General features: G+C 37.9%; 1 protein-coding gene across 1 annotated transcript in view; it reads left to right on the top strand.

Moving 5' to 3' along the window:
* The first annotated feature begins 13,312 nt into the window (after positions 1–13,312).
* LOC131976489 (tumor necrosis factor receptor superfamily member 11B-like) overlaps positions 13,313–17,610 on the top strand; it is a 29,139-nt gene continuing 24,841 nt past the window's right edge. The window contains exon 1 of the mRNA XM_059339551.1: positions 13,313–13,424. Within this exon, the coding sequence (XP_059195534.1) occupies positions 13,341–13,424 (84 nt within the window). The 5' untranslated portion in view covers positions 13,313–13,340. The remainder of the gene's footprint in view (positions 13,425–17,610) is intronic.

A 17,610-nucleotide genomic window follows, 5' to 3' on the forward strand; every position in this document is an offset into this window, starting at 1 on the left:
GTCAGGATATTGATATTTATACAAAATATTGCCTGTTTCTACTCCACACACATATTTACTTCCCTGGCAACTGTCTGCAGCACCCTTACACACTGACTGCATGCACAGCACACGCGCCCACCCACACACTCCCCGACACACACTTGCATGCAAACAGGCATCGTCTGAGCTACAGTAAGTGCCCAGTGCTGGGAAAGCCTATTGGCCTGCATGCCAGTGGCATCCTGGTGAGAGAGCAGGAAAACACACTGCTGTTTCAGAGGCTGCTGGCCTGTTTGTCATCTTTTCCAAGGTAACTGGAGACAGCAGGAGATTAACCCAGTGGAAAATACTCCGAGATAATGATGGAAAAAGACAACAAAGCGGAAATGTACAACTCTAGTGGAAACCCTTTTGTCATGTCCTGATTATGTCATTTCTGAATGAGCATACATCACATTAAAATAAAAATGTAAAAATAGGTCTGAGATAGCAAGAAAAAAAGCACAATGAGGCTACGTTTACATGGTGACGGTCTGAACAGAAGACGCAAAAGTGGCGTCACGTCTTCACTTTTTATTCCGCGTTTAGACGAGCGTTTTCGGGAGGAAATTTGCTGCATACGGTGACGCAAAAGTGTGTGGAATTGGATTGTATGCAGCCAGGCAGCATCACTTAAAGCGATAAGAGCATCTTTGGACATGCGGAAGTTTTCACACCACGTATTCTCATCAGCTACTCCTTCCACAAAGTTCTCCTCCATCACTAGATCTCCCAGGTCTCGTTCACAGCCGTCTGGCTCGCCTCCGACCAATTGCTGCATCCAGAATGTGATAGAGGTAATTCCAGATCCTTCTCTGTTCACTAATACTATCTCTACATATCCTGTACATTTGGTGGAAAGACTCCTGTAAGTTTATTAGAGCTGACAGAGCAGCTTGAAGGTCCGACGCATGGAAATAATCCCACGTTTGTTTATTTCCTGGAGCATATGACGTAAACACATACGTGACGTGAGCAGATCAGATCAGAGTTTTGCATCTTGCCAGTGTAGACGACACGCTACGGCGGAGCATATTCAACTTTTCCACTTTGGAGGGTGGTTTCAGATTTTTGCATTTTTAAGCCCCAAAAACGGCATCACCGTCTAAACGAAAGGCACTTATGATAAAAAATGTTGTCGTTTTCCTCGTGTAAATGGGGCCTTAATGATGTTTTCAAACTAGATTTTTTTTAAATATGTCATATGTAAATAATAAGTATGATAGATCTCCCTGCCTGCACAGAACAATTGTAGTTGTTTGGTAATCAAAAAAATGCACAAACAAATAGTGGGTTGGCCTAACATTTTGGTCCTCTCTGGAATACTGTATCTCAAATATTGGCTGCATTGCCATGATATTTAGTACACACATTCTTGTCACCGTCAGGTTGAATTGTAATATTTTTCATAATAATACCAACGATAATACAATTTTGTTTGTCTAATACTTTGGTGTATAACCAGATGCCTGCAAAACTACTCCTGCAGACTCTTAGAACTCTAAACACATGAGGTTACTTCCTGGACTGCTCCAGTTTGGTATCTTGGCGGTTCTGTGGGTGTAGCGATGCCAATCCAGCAGCATAATGCAGTCTTGGTGAAAAGAGTCTGTTGCTTGCGTGCTTAGAGCAGAAAAGCTCAGCAAAGTTGTGTTCCATCATATTTTAGTCACTTTATTTGGTAAAGGCGCACACATATAAAACTCTCTGAAGTCACACCCTTTTATTTATGCTTTGCTCGTTTTCTACTTTCATCCTCCTTTACACCGAAAATTCCAGCGAATAAATAACAATAAAGATTTACAAGTGATTCCTACCAGCTCTGTAATCCATGGCAGTTTATAGGTCGCCTTTACTGAAGGCCTTTTCTTTAACATTCTAACTTTCCTTATGGCAATGTACAGGTCTCATCTTCTTTTAAACGAATCGAGCCAAAGCGATGATGACAGATGCCTTAACCCTTTATCAGGCAAAGAACTATATTTGGTAACTTAATATTTTGAGAAAAAAGTTGCAAATTTACTAGATTAAAGTGGCAAATTTACAAGAAAAAAAGTTGCAGATTTAAGAGATTTAAAGTGGCAGATTTACAAAAAAGTGTGAAAAAAGCAACTTTTTTCTCCCAGATTCACCACTTTAAATCTCATAAATCTGCAAAAAATGTTCTCGTAGATTTGCCACTTTAATCTCATAAACTTTTTTCTCAAAATATTATTTTCGTATGTTTTTTTTACACATTCTAATAATATCCTCCAATAGTGCCCTATTAAGGGTTAAAGTGGTGAATCTGGGAGAAAAAAGTTGTTTTTTTCCACTTTTTTCTCGTAAATCTGCAACTTTTTTCGCGCAGATTTGCCACTTTAAATCTCTTAAATCTGCGACTTTTTTTCTTGTAGATTTGCCACTTTAATCTAGTAAATTTGCTACTTTTTTCTCGAAATATTACCTGAAGTTACCAAATATAGTTCTTTGCCTGATAAAGGGTTAATAAACACTGTAATTGTAACAACTACATTATACTGTGTTATAAGCCTTTTATTAAATGTATTGCTTACAGTGCTGCTCTTACTTGTTCAGCAACTTGTTGCTGTGTTAAGAGAGGTGCTGTATTTTCTTGTGACTTACTACTCTACTTTAAAATGACTTCCACTTCATCATAGCAAAAACCCTGTCCATGCGCGGTCATTTTTCTACCATGGGGAATATCTGGTTTGGCTTTGGGGAGTATCAAGCACTCCTTAATGAAACAGAAATATTCCAAATTTATGTGTCACATTAGAGGCCTGCAGCCAAAATCTACTTCCTCTTTCTTTATAGTATGTGTTTTATTTTTACTCTGGTTATTTTATGGAGGTGTAACTGAGGTCGCTAGGGGTGAAGCCTTGTAGTGTACACTTTAAATACAGTAGTTGCACAGTAAGGCCATCTTTACCTTGGGTCGGCGCCACTGTAGATTGTGGCCGGTGAGTAAGAACTTTTTTGCCACGCGCTAGTTTTAGACTGTAAACATTAAGGCACAAACACACATATTCAGAGCTGCATTCATGAAACGAATCAGGCAAACAGGAATCAGGCTGCTGCCCCTTGTCTGTTGACTTTCCCTGACCGTCGATTTTCCCTTGCTGGCGCTAAAATAATTAAGGCTGAAAATATGTCCTTGTAATTCAACTGTTTATTTGTATTTAATTTTACTGAATCTGGTAGTTTCCCCAGCAAAGAATTTTCTGTAATATGAATCCATTGTAATAATGCTCTAAGAGCTACAGTGCACCTGACTTTATGGAGCTCATAAATATCACTGCTTTCAATTTGAATTTAAATTCCTATTGGTACATAGTTCACGGTCTGGTTCACAGCGAAGTTTATAATGGGCAGGGGATTCAATATCACATTTCCCATTCAAAACAATACACGTGTTGTTTCAGCAACATTAACTTCAATCTTACTTAAATCTTAAACTTAATTACACAATCTCTTTCTCTCTGTGTGTCTGTCTTTTTCCTGATAAGACGTGATTCTGTAACATGCTGTTGGCACTCAAATTGTTTAATATATTGCATTGCTAGAAAAGCCCTTATTAGCTTGTCAACCAGTGGCAGGAATGTGAAATATATCTTATTTTGTACATTACAGTCAGGCAGTGAATGCCAGGGAATGTCAAGGTCAACTGGAAACAGGAGGAACACCAAACTGAAGTCTATTCATTTGAATATATACGGTACGCATGCAGCATTTAGTGGGAAGCCACTGGTGAAGAGTAGGCGTGTTCAGAACATGAAAATAACAGTAAACAGTTGTAAACAGTTAGTTGCCTCCTTGTTTTTTTCTCTATTGTGTGGGAGCTTTCCTGGTAGCAGTTATATGAGTGTTCTGCTGAATGATAAAAATAGTCACTACATTTCTGGTCAAAAAGACAGCTACATTGTTCTCAAGTTGTAACCAAGTGATGCTTTTTCTTTGATCAACATAAGTGTTGGTTCATTTACCGTAAATTTATGGTATCGTTGCCAATAAATATACAGCCCATGTTTGTTTTAGGGCTCACATCATAACTGTCATTTTCTCATGTCATACTTAGTAGTAAATGTGTATGTCCTGCTCTTGACTCCAGTTTAATTTGTGCTTGTTGAACTAACAAAGTGATGATGGTTGCATAAAAAGTTTTAGGTTATATTTAGGGGCAATTTAGGGACTTTAAAGCCGTGCCAACTGCTCTGTCAGGCTGTAAGATACACAAGCGGCAACAGCCGGGGCTGAAAAATGAAGCCAATGGAAGTGTGAGTGCCAAAACTGTTTCTTAAATGACCAATTGAGGCTAACAACGAAAGCGAGTCAATCCCAATAGAACCCCATGTTAAAATGCCCAACATGTCTGAAGAAAATGTGATTGCAATCAATGCAATAGCTGTTGAGATATAGCCTATCATTCTGGGTGGAAGTGGTGGACTGACTGATATTACTATACACTGCAAAAAAAGAAAAGTTGGGTGAACTCAAAATTTCAAGGCAACAAACTTCGGTAAATTTTAAGTTGGACAATTAAACTAAATATTTTAAGTTTTGTTTTTGAGTTTGTGTAAACTCTGAATTCTGATTTTTGTCAACTCAACTGTAAGTTGCACTAACTTATAAGTCAGCTAATATTGCAACCACAATTTTGAGTTAGCATTGATACGCTAATGGCTACTCTTGTAGCTGTAACAAGCAGCGCCGCATCAGTTAGCCGCTAGCATCAGTTAGCCGCTAGCTTTCGCTAATGACCGAATTTCGAATTTTCAAACCGCTTTCCTGCATTTCACAACAAAGAAATAAGAGTTAGCAGAACTATTGTCCCTTGTTGTGAACCCCAACTTAAAGATATAAGTAACAACAACTCACCAACTTGTTTTTGAGCAGACAACTGGCTTCCTTTGTTGTGCTAACTTACATTATTGCCCTAAATGTCAATAATTTATATTTCCAAGTTTTACCAACTTAAATCACTGTTTTAGGCCAAAAAATACAAGTTGGCTTTCTTGCAGTGTACCTGTCAGCATGGCTAAAAATTGTCAAAAGGACTGCTAATTTTATTTGTCATGTCCTGCTTGCTAACAGATATATTCCACAGTATTGTGGAATTCTCATCATCATCTACCTTCATCTACAAATGCATCTTGACCCCATAGTACTTGAAAGGCAGGCCCCACATATAGAAATACTGCATCATGGACATGGAGGGTTGAAACTATGAAGGATATTTTAATTAAAAACTAGTAATTAAACTCACCTCATGTCATGTTCAGTTGATATAAAACCTGCATGGTCCTCAGAGTGCTCTGAAAATGACACTTTACCAGACAGGCATGCAAACATCCCCTGAGACTGAGCCCTTTCGCATGCGTCACTCTCAACACCGTGCAGTTCATAAGCCCAGAAGAGTTTCCCCTAAATCCTTTTCAGAAACCTCACCAGAGAAAACAAGGTGACCACATCAGCTGCCGTGGAAGTCCAGGGATCCCTCCACTGTTATTTCTTCTCTCAAGGTCACATGTGACTCACTGCTTTGACTGGCAGAACTTCCAACGCTGGGCACATGGTCTACTAAAACCCTCATCCTTTTCTTAAGCCTGTCTCTCTGCTTCTGCTTTCCTTTCATTCTCTTCACACTCTCTTCATGTGTATCTCTCAGGCCTTCATCAGATACTCCACTACATCATTCTCACTCTTCTTTCTTCACCACTTCATTCTCCTCTGCCTCCCCCTCGATGTGTCATTTTCTCTAAGGTAATATTTTGCCACACATTGATAATTTCAGTATCCTGTTGAGGCTTTTTTGTCAGTTAGTAAAATAAAGACTTGTCCACTGTGATTTCCATCTGAGGGGCCCAGGCAGTGAGAGATATAAAATATCCTGAAACAAGAACTCTGAGGTGGACCGCAGGAAGGCAGAGAGGAGAATTTGAGAAGGTCAAGAACCTTAACAAGGCAACATGCTTCTTCTCTGTCTGTACAACAACACAGATTAAAGTGGTGTGCCTGGGTTTCTCGAAAACCTTTTGCATTAAGGTCACCTTAGCCCATTGACTTTCAACAGAACGAAACTGACGTTAAATTTTAAAAAATGCATAAAGTTTAGTCGGATGACATCTGTTGCATGTCTCAACACCACTGTTTGGTGGTTGCCATGGAAACCAACTTCCGCAATCACAACTTTCCCTTGTTAGCTTAGTGTAATTGAAGAATTATCTTATTTTGCAGTTTATGTGTATGTGTCTAGTAAATAGATCATGGGAAATGACTCAAACCCGGGATATTACATGGTTGGCACCTAAGCTACATATTTTGGTCTGTGTGGGTCCATTTATGTGTAATTTTGAAAAAAAAAAAAAAACTAACACCAAATCAACACTAGAATCAGTACAAAGAGCGATAAAGTCCACCAAGGGAGCAGGTCGGGTTGGATAGATGAGTTCAATAAAGACAGGACTTTGACACAGGAAACTGTGTGTGTTGTGTGTCCTGTGAGAAACCAAAAGTCAAAGAAGATTTATTCTAACTTAATGTGACTACATAACTAACCTAGCTACGTCATATGCATAACACATCACATCCTTGCATACAAAAGTAAACAAATATACAACATACCCCTATCCTTAAACTCTTAATACAGATAAAGAAAAAAAACCACAGACAGCAAAGTAGAGAGATGATTCCACTTGTGCAAAGACAAACACAAAGTATAAAAGTACCCAAACAACACAAGTGTAGCATGACACATGACTAAAAAATAATTAACTATGCATTGAAGCTATTTGCTTAAAAATATGGTTCATTAAGCATTTTGAACAGTAAAAAAATGTGAAATTAAGAAAAGGGGGGATTTTGGAAAAGTTCAGAGGTAACAGTACCCATTAACTGAAACTATTAACCCTTTATCAGGCAAATAACTATATTTGGTAACTTCAGGTAATATTTCGAGAAAAAAAGTTGCAAATTTACTAGATTAAAGTGGCAAATCTACAAGAAAAAAAGTCACAGATTTAAGAGATTTAAAGTGGCAAATCTGCGCGAAAAAAGTCACAGATTTACGAGAAAAAAAGTGGGAAAAAAGCTACTTTTTTCTCCCAGATTCACCACTTTAACCCTTAATAGGGCACTCATTGAAATAGTTGCAAATTTCAAATTTCAACCCTAGAGAATATTGGAGGATATTACATACAGCCAGAATGTGTAAAAAGAAAAAAAAAAAAAGAAAATAATATTCTGAGAAAAAATGTTCCGAGATTAAAGTGGCAAATCTACTAGAAAAAAATGTGAAGATTTATGAGATTTAAAGTGTTGAATCCGGGGGGAAAAAGCAGCTTTTTTCTCACTTTTTCTAATGACAATCTTGGTCCTTGCTACACCAGCCCATAGTGGGTTCAACTTTGACTTTTGAGCTGCTACCATAATACATTCACCGTCTTTTCTGTTAATTCCAGGTTCTTTGTAGGCCTGTCAAGGGGAAGTTTGGATCTTCTTTGTTCTTGCACACTGTGTCTTTCATGACTGTCTCAGGTCACCATCAACACAAAACAGTTATGAGTTCCCTTTTCTATTCATTCGTTTATGAGATCTGTTATGGAAATGAGAGGGACTCTACTGGATACGGTCCTACACACACCCACACACACACACACATACACACACACAAACTAATAAGTACATTCGCACACACACACACACAACCGTGGCTACCACGCAACCAGATAATACTATGCACACATGTACACAGAAGTTTCCATGGATGTGAACAATACTCGGCCATGGTAGTGAGAGATCTGCTATTTGCCTGTGATATGCAAACAAATGCACAACAAAGAACTAATCTCAACATCTTTGCAGTTGAATTTAAATCAGGAATCATTCTTCATGCATGCACAGTCAGCTTTCTGCTTGATCGACAGATGGCCTTTACTGTCCCCCCAGGCGTAATTTAACTTCATTCCACAGTGTGTGCATTGTTCATACTGCACTGCAAAAAAAGGAAAAGTTGGGTGAACTCAAAATTTCAAGGCAACAAACTTCATATTTTAAGTTGGACAATTAAACTAAATATTTTACGTTTTGTTTTTGAGTTTGCTCTGGCACGATTGTAACGCCGCTATGAAATGTCAGCTAATGTTGTGACCACAATTTTGAGTTAGCATTGATACGCTAATGGCTACTCTTGTAGCTGTAACAAGCAGCGCCGCTAGCATCAGTTAGCCGCTAGCTTTCGCTAATGACCAAATTTCACAACAAAGAAATAAGAGTTAGCAGAACTATTGTCCCTTGTTGTGAACCCCAACTTAAAGATATAAGTAAAAACAACTCACCAAATTGTTTTTGAGCAGACAACTGGCTTCCTTTGTTGTGCTAACTTACATTATTGCCCTAAATGTCAGTAATTTATATTTCCAAGTTTCACCAAATGAAATCACTGTTTTAGGCCAAAAAATACAAGTTTGCTTTTTTGCAGTGTGTACATATATGGTACACACACACTATGGCTGAGGAGACAATACTAACTGTTAAACACATTTTTACTGCATGTGTAAAATAAATCAAAATGCAGTATTATGTTGACAGGCCAAAACCAGCCACGAATTTATGGACATACTGTATGATGAGTCAGCAAGCATATTTAATGTGTGTGTATGTGTGTGTGTGTGTGTGTGTGTGTATGTGTGTAGCATCTGGTTCACCTCGTAACACCCACGTTTTCCCTGCTCATGCACTACAGACCTCACCGCCAACTAACACGTCAGGAGGGCTCGTCGTGAGTGTTAATGTGTGTGTTTATCTATTTATGTGTGTGTGCTTCAGAGTCCATGCAGTTTCCGCTCCACCATTGTTGCGGCGTGTCCTGACCTCGATGCTGAAAGATGTGTGTATTTTTCTGTGTGCGTGTGTGTGTTAAGTCATCCTGTGGCGAGCTGTGACCTCACCACTAAGACTTCTCCCTGAGACTGGTAGGTGGGTGAGCGTGTATTTTCTATCATTACGTTGAGGCCTTGTGTTTCAAAGTTCACTCAGCTGTGACATTTTGTCATGCCTTTGCATGGGAGGCGGGCAGCGAGAAAGACAAATGGAAAGTAAGATTTGTTTTAGGACCTTTGACATCAGAGATCTTGTATCTGCATCATATGTTGAGATCACAGTGTGGGAGTGCCCTTTTGTTACTACGTGAGTTGTCCAGTACCCATACTATCATCTGACCTCAATGTAGGCGTTTTCTCTTTGGCTGAAACCTTATATTGTACTACTGTACAGTAACTCTGAAAGGATTTTTTCTTTATTTAAGATATTAAACAGATGACTGGAGAAAAAGTAAAACAACATTTGAGGTGTTCAAACCTGAAATGTCACTGGTAAATGTCACTGGACTGGTCCACTGATATACACTACTGGTCAAAAGTTTTAGAACACACCAACTTTTCCAGAATTTAATTGAAAATGATGCAGTTTAATGTATCAGTGTACTCTGAAATGAATGCACATTTGCAACATTTAAAATTCTTTATTGAGCATGATAGTGTTTTCAAAGTAAAAAAAAGATTCAAAATCACATTTTATGTTGGACTAAAGGACTAAAAAAAGACAGAAAATGACCAAAAAAAGACACAAAATGACTAAAAAAAGACACAAAATGAAAAAAAAAGACACAAAATGACTTACAAAGACATGAAAAGAATGTTTAACAAATGACAAAATAGCCCAAGACTCCATAGAGTTAAGTTGTTAACCCATTTCTTGTTCCCTGAAAAAGGCCTACTTGTATAATTCTGAAATGTACATTATTTTTTAGTTTTGGTTAACCTTACCTTTTTTTATTTACCTCTGGCAGTTCACCACTTACCTTCGTACCCTTTCAAGCTGTTCATTTGACTTGAACTGCTTGAATTTCAATAAAAAACTGGAAAAATTGGGGTGTTCTAAAACTTTTGACCGGTAGTGTACACGTCTATCAGTAATGACTGCAGAATGTATAAATAAGTGTGAGTTTGTGTGTGGAAAATGTTCTTTTGATTTTATTGTTTATATCCAGAGTGCACATATTTTTGTTTCTTTGGAAGGCTGACACGAGAGAAATTCACTTCACTGGAAAGAGGCTAAATGACAATGATTTTTTTTTTCTCGTCAGAATAAAATGCTGGCATCGTACATTTCTGTAACCACAGACACATTGGAGCTCAGCGTTTCTGAGCTGCTGCAACCTGTTTCCATTACCTACTGTACATACATGTGAAGGTACTTTCACAAACTTTCACAAGTTTTAGAGCAACATATGCTGCGATCCTGACAACATATTTTCCAGGGATGTCCTTGTTTATTTCAGCAAGACAATGCCAAGTCACATTTTGCACTTGTTACAGCAGCATGGCTTCGAAAAATGTGCTTGTCTCCCACTGAAAATGTGAAAAACGGAGACCCCAGACTGTTGAGCAACTGAAGTTGTATATCAAGCACAAATGGGTAATAATTTCTCTTCCACAACCTAAACAATTAGAGTCTCCAGTTCCTAAATGCTAACTGAGTTTTGTTAAAAGAAAAGGTGATGTGGTAAAAATGACCCAATCCCAACTTTTTATGCGCATAAAATTCAAAACAAGTGTATATTTCCCATAAACAATAAAGTTTATCAGTTTGAGCTTTAAATATATTGTCTTTGCACTGTTTCCAATTGAATAGGAGTCAGAAATGATCAGCAACTGTGCTGTTTTATTTACATTTTACACAGCATTCCAACTTTTTGGGAATCTGGGTTAGGTAAAAATGGCAGCATTAAAGTTTGTTTAGTATGCACAAATATTCAAAGGAAGATACACTGCAAAAAAGCCAACTTGTATTTTTTGGCCTAAAACAGTGATTTAATATGGTAAAACTTGGAAATATAAATTACTGACATTTAGGGCAATAATGTAAGTTAGCACAACAAAGGAAGCCAGTTGTCTGCTCAAAAACAAGTTTGTGAGTTGTTGTTACTTATATCTTTAAGTTGGGGTTCACAACAAGGGACAATAGTTCTGCTAACTCTTATTTCTTTGTTGTGAAATTCGGTCATTAGCGAAAGCTAGCAGCTAACTGATGCTAGCGGCTAACTGATGCTAGCGGCTAACTGATGCTAGTGGCGCTGCTTGTTACAGCTACAAGAGTAGCCATTAGCCTATCAATGCTAACTCAAAATTGTGGTCGCAACATTAGCTTACATTTCATAGCGGCGTTACAATTGTGCCAGAGAAATTCAGAGTTGAGCAAACTCAAAAAGAAAACTTAAAATATTTAGTTTAATTGTCCAACTTAAAATTTTATCGAAGTTTGTTGCCTTGAAATTTTGAGTTCACCCAACTTTTCTTTTTTTGCAGTGTGGTGATTATTAACAGAAGCGCCAATCAAGGCCTGAAGGTGAGAGACAGAATTGTTACTGATTTAATCCCCAGGATGAAGCGACTACATAACCATGTTCTTGCAAAAAAAACAACTTGTCTGTGTGAAACTTCCCCGAATAAACAAAGGGTTAAGAAAAATATCAAGTGAAAATAGTTGTGGTACATGTAACTACAAAGCATACTGTGTAAAAAAATCATCAGGAGTTTATACTTTATGGAAAATGCTCTTTTAACATTAATGCACAGTCCTATAATTAAATAAACTCAGTGTAACAGAAGCTGTGATGCTTCACAGTTTCAAGAAGGACAGTATTTTGATCTTTGATTCTTGTGGCTCGAGTTTCTTAAACAGTTCTTCGCAGCACATGGACAGTGTTGTCCTGCCTCACTGAGACAACATTTCCAAGCTCCACCAGCGGATGTTCAAATAAGCAGAACCCGCGTCTTACTTAATGACTTTGGCTGGTTCAAATAAACAGCTGTCAATCATTGTATTTACATGCTGTCAAACCAGAACTCAAAACATTTATTCTGGAAAATGTTTCTTTATTCACACTGATTAAAGCTATTTTTTTTATTTAAATTTGACACATTGGGCGTGTTACAGACTGGTTGTCAACCACGTAAAAAGCACTTCTTCACACCGTGGAATTTGCATTATAAGCATATGGAAATACTCTTGAATATGTACCTCAGCCCTGTATTATTAACCATAATTTTTCAGTAGTCAGGAACATGTCAAGCAGAAAAGTTTTTGGGTTTGCATCCAAAAAAGAGACACTAAGAGGTTAAACTAATACTGTTAGGTCCATTTCCATGTTATTCTACATAATGCATTTGATTACTTTACGTGAATATGGCTGAATACACTGTATGGAAACATATGTACTTGTTCTTTAGAGCAGCTATTCTCAACCTTGGGGTCGGGACCCCAATTGGGGTCGCGAGATGATTTCTGGGGGTCGCCAAATCATTTTGGAAGTCAGCTCTGTCTCCACTGTGTTAAAGTGTTCATGTGTTTTAGTCTTTTTGGTCACTTAATGTCTTTTTTTTGTCATTTTGTGTGTTATTTGGTCGTTTTGTGTCTTTTTTTGATCATTTTGTGTCTTTTTTCAATAATTTTGTGGTCATTTTGTGTCTTTTTTAGTCATTTTGTGTTTTTTTTGGTAATTTTGTTTCTTTTTTGGGTCATTTTGTGTTTTTTTTGGTCATTGTGTGTCTTTTTTCGATAATTTTGTGTCTTTTTTGGTCATTTTGTGTCTTATTTGATCATTTAGTGGTCAATTTGTGTCTTTTTTGTTCATTTTGTTTCCTTTTTTTGGTCATTTTGTTTCTTTTTTGAGTGATCTGAACTGTGCGTGTGAGATTCTGTTCAGTGAGCGGGGGTCGCAGACAATATGCATGTTAAATTCTCAAAAAGGTTGAGAACTACTGCTTTAGAGGGATTTATTTATTTATTTAAAATATGCACTTTTAATGCTTATATGTTTTCTTCCCATCCCTGGAACTAGGTATCATATTCTTATACTGTTTTTCTACAGTTTGCCATATCTATTATGATTTTTTTAAAGGTAATATTTGTATTATCAAAAAAGGTCGACCCCCTCTGATTCTGAATCCACATCCTCTGGTAATCAATGGATGCTGCCTTTTAGAGCGCTTTGTTTCCTTTGTCTTTGAATGTCACCATTCATTTCTTTGCGTAATCGCACCTCGTGAGGATGCAACAATTTATTTTTAGGACTGAGGGGAGAGACACAAAGACAGACAGACAGAGAGAGGGCTGTGCGCTGGATAACGAAGTGGGTGGGCACATGCTCTCCCTCCCTCACTCTCTCTCTCTCTCTCTCTCTCTCTCTCTCTCTCTCTCTCTCACTACTCCCTCTCCCTCTCCCTCTCTGTAGCCTCCTGTATAAGTACAGATCCGTGATGGAGACCACCGCAGTTCACTTTTACGCAGTGGAGATGAGCGCTCGGATAGCGAAATCCAACCCGGCCATGAAACTGATAGTGGTGAGTAAACAAGAGTTAATGCAGCTCTTCTCCTTCTTGGTCCGCTTAACTGAGGGAATGGCAATTTTTTCTTGTTTTGCGAGACGTGGATGATTTTTGCGCACCACGCGGCTTCAGTATGGTAATCAGCTGAGCACTAGTCCTGATATATTCTCAATAAAAAAAAGTTAGATAATCGCGAATCACGTGTTCTCTCTGTATAGCATGCGTCTGCGCAGGTATTGTGATGATGTTTAACTTGCCTCAGGTGCCAATAATTAACTCACTTCAGTAACAGTTGGTCATGTCACTCTTATTGACATCATCACTAGTTTTGAGAATAAACACGATCCTTTCCATGTGTAGACAAGATGCCATGTGAGAATTATTATATTTCATATTCAGACTGCTTTACTTGATACGGTGCCTGTCTGCATTGCAGTCAAAATGTCCTAAATGTGTAACACATAAATAGTAAGAATTCGTCCATTATGTCTGGCTCAAATATTTGCATATTTTATTTGCATGGCATTTTCATAAGATGAAGGGAATTCTGTCTATTGAAATGGTGGGAAATTTCCCAGTTAGTGAAGGCTGACATATTTATGATGTGCAGTGTGTAGACCAAGTAACACCTGCCAATATAATGCTGTCCCATGCGCTGTCGATTCCCCTGCAGTGTAAGCTTATATTAATATTCAGTTTTGTTAAAATAGTGAAGTGAGATGTCGGTTCTACTTTTTGGTGACTTTTGAGGCTGTAATTTGTGTTGTTTTTGTTGGATTATATCATACTGTAAGCTGTGTCCAGACGAACACAGACAGAAAGTATTACAGTGTGTCTTATAGAGCTCCTCAGATCATTTTAAGGAGGAAAAAATGTCAATTATTCCATTTTTGAAAATAGAATGGAGCTATATTTACACTAGAGGTTGCTTGCTTTTGATGATTAATGGAGCTTGTGTTTCATCCACCTTTTTATTCACTGCTGTGAATACTCAGAAGCCGCAAAATGGATCTACAAACAAGCTCCATCAATGACTAAAAGTTTACTCTAGGTCACATTTCATTGCTTTTTCTATGGCATGTTTGAAATGAATGAAACTTAAAACGAGTTCTCAAACTAGAGAGATGTAGTGTGTTGCCAGCAGATGGTGTTTACTGTGAGTTTGACGTTACACTAATTTGTTCTACAACGCTTCTCTGGGAATTTTAAATGTATGCCTGCAGGGTAGGAGCAGTTTTTTTTTCCTTTGGTGTGATTTGCATGCTGTGCTGTGTTGGGGCCTTTGCAGGTTTTGCATATGTACATGTACAGATATATATCTGAGGCAATAACAGATCAAACACTGTAGCTACAAAACACTGGAGCCACTATCTATCCTTGTGGTCTCCGTGTGTGTTTGTCTGTGTGTGCGTGAGAAATAGAGAGATATCTTATGTTGGTACATGTATGGTTGATTGGTCACTTTGTTTGTAGGATGTGTTGCTTCTTTGTGTATAAAGTAGGTGCACACAGTAGTGAATGTGTGTGTGCACGTCTCCTTTTAATGTGGTATCATGCACATGGAGTATTTCCTCTACCGCAGTGCAGTCTGCACTCTACAACTTACCTAAAATAGGCAAATATTTTGTTCACGCACTTTCTGACGTAGTGCTGTTTATCCATCATTAAGTTAGTCAGTCAGTCAGTCATTTGGCCTGCCATACAAGCATCTATTTAGCCAAATAATGACTCAGACATTCAACCACTCAGTCAGTCTACTCTGTCAGCATCCAGCCAATAAGTCAATCCCCCATACCTTACCGCCTGTTTATCAGCTTGTCAAGCAGCCAAACAGCCAGCCACTCGCTCTGTTTCTGTCTGTCTGTCTGTTAGTAATTCTATGTTAAAGGGACACTCTGCAATTTTATGTTCAAAACATTATTTTGGCTCAGAGGTCCGGCAGTAAATGCACCTCCTGCACCTGTGTGCTGTTCCTGCTTCTGACTCATGTGGTTGCGTTCTGTCTGCTGAAAACACAAACTTTTTGTTTGGGTCCTTGCCCAGGATGATGTCAGTGGAACAGACAGGGGAATTGGATAACATTGTGTTGCGCTTTCAGTCTTTTGTGTAGACACATGTTTCAAAATGAAAACATTTGTGGGGAAGAGAGGTTCAAGGGAGCACATAATTGCGACCTGTCTGTCTGGTTAGCAGGTAGTCAAGCAGCCAGCCAATCAGACAGCGAGCTAGCATGCATGTCAACCATCCATCCATCCTCCTAATCCAGCCACTAATCCACGTTATCTCCCTCTATTATTATCTTTCATCTGTGCTCTCTTTATCTTTACGCCTCCTCTCCTTCACTGGCTGCCGTGACCGTTGGCATTAGCTGCAGCAACTTCCCTAAATTTAGCTGCAGGTTCACACGCAGACAGGAGAAGCTACAGAGAAGTGACTTCGCCAAACAGACTTAACTTTTTTTTTAAGGCAAACACTGGAGAAAGGGTGAGGAAGTGGGTGTGAAATCGAGGGGGCGGGGGCACACAGAGGGTGTGTGAAGGTCAACATGTTTTAAACAAACAAGCACAAACGTTTATTCAGAAAGCAACGATCACCTCTGGAAGTTGTTTCTGCCTCACACCAAACTTCCTCTTTTCCATCAACAGTACTGATAGCAGAAGTGTGCCTGTGCGGCAGTTGTAATAAACTCATTGATCCTAGGCAAAACAGAAGCAGCTGTCAGTGTTACCCCATGCCTGTTTTATCTTCACTCTCATCATATTAAAAGCAAAAAGGCTGATCTGATGCAAATTACTGTAGTGATAGTTTAACTTACTTTGTTTAAAGCTACTATAAGGAACTTTGGTACCGCTTTATAATAAGGTCCTTAATAACCATTAATTAATAAGTAATAAGGCATTGTTCTCGCTTTAGATCCGGTAGTTGCAAAAAGCATAGTTAACTTATAGTTAACTTATAATAGATGAGCAATAAAGTATATTTTAATATCAATAAGCAAACAAAATAAGATGAATAAAGGCATGGCAAAGACATAATGGGTGGGTCATGGGTGTTTGTAATGCCATTATTAACACTTATATAAGCTTATAAACACACAATAATGTTAATAAGCATTTTGTAAGGACTTACAAGGGCCTTTTTACTTGTTAATTAATGGTTATTACAAGGACCTTAATATAAAGCGTTACCGGAAGTTCCTTTTTATGTTGATTTTGGCGACCCCTGTGGACAGAAGCGATAGGCTTTCCAACCTCATGTTGTAAAGAGTAAAACTTATTTTATAATACAACTTTGCTCTTTTAAACACAGCTGTTGGATGCATCATGATGAGCAAATGTAGGTGTTATGTAAGGCTATGTAAGATTAATAACTGTAATATAATGAGGATGAAATAAAGTAAACTTTGTTTTACCCACCATCGTAAATTCATATATTGTTTTGAAACCACGTCTCATTAGGTATTTCATAAATAAAATCAACATATTATATACCTGTCTTGGAGGAAGATGGTCAAATAAAGATCGTTTTTGAATCTAGTCTCATCCTGCGCCAGAATCATCCATAACCACAATATATAATGACAAAAACAAAACAAAAAATCTCCTCCTGCAACTTTTTTTTGCGTAAACAGTGTCACAGCTCTTTGTCAATCAGATTTATTTGTCTTTTTAATATTTCAGTCTCTAAACAGTTTATTTCGCAAAAATCTCCTCCTGCTCAAAAACACAAATAAATCTGATTGACAAAGAGCTGTGACACTGTTTACGCAAAAAAAAGTTGGTAAACTTTTCAAGTTCTGACATGTAAACCTAGACCTTCCGGTCAGTGTGCCATAAACCATTTTGACAGTGAAATAACCAATCTTCTTGCTGAGGGTTTCGTTTGTTTATAGAGGCATCAATATCAAATTGAGACTGTTTTATAACCAGATAAAGTCTGCTTGCAGTTGAAATTATGGAATCATCAGCAAAATGTACACTGCAAAAAAAGAAAAGTTTCAAGGCAACAAACTTCGATAAAATTTGAAGTTGGACAATTAAACTAAATATTTTAAGTTTTGTTTTTGAGTTTGCTCAACTGTAAATTGTACTAACTTATAATTTTACATTGTAATAACTTTTAATCCTTACTTCTGCTAAATTCTGCAATGTGCTGAATTGGCACGATTGTAGCGCTGCTATGAAATGTCAGCTAATGTTGC

Source organism: Centropristis striata, chromosome 8, assembly GCF_030273125.1.
Source record: "Centropristis striata isolate RG_2023a ecotype Rhode Island chromosome 8, C.striata_1.0, whole genome shotgun sequence".
Lineage (NCBI taxonomy): Eukaryota > Metazoa > Chordata > Actinopteri > Perciformes > Serranidae > Centropristis > Centropristis striata.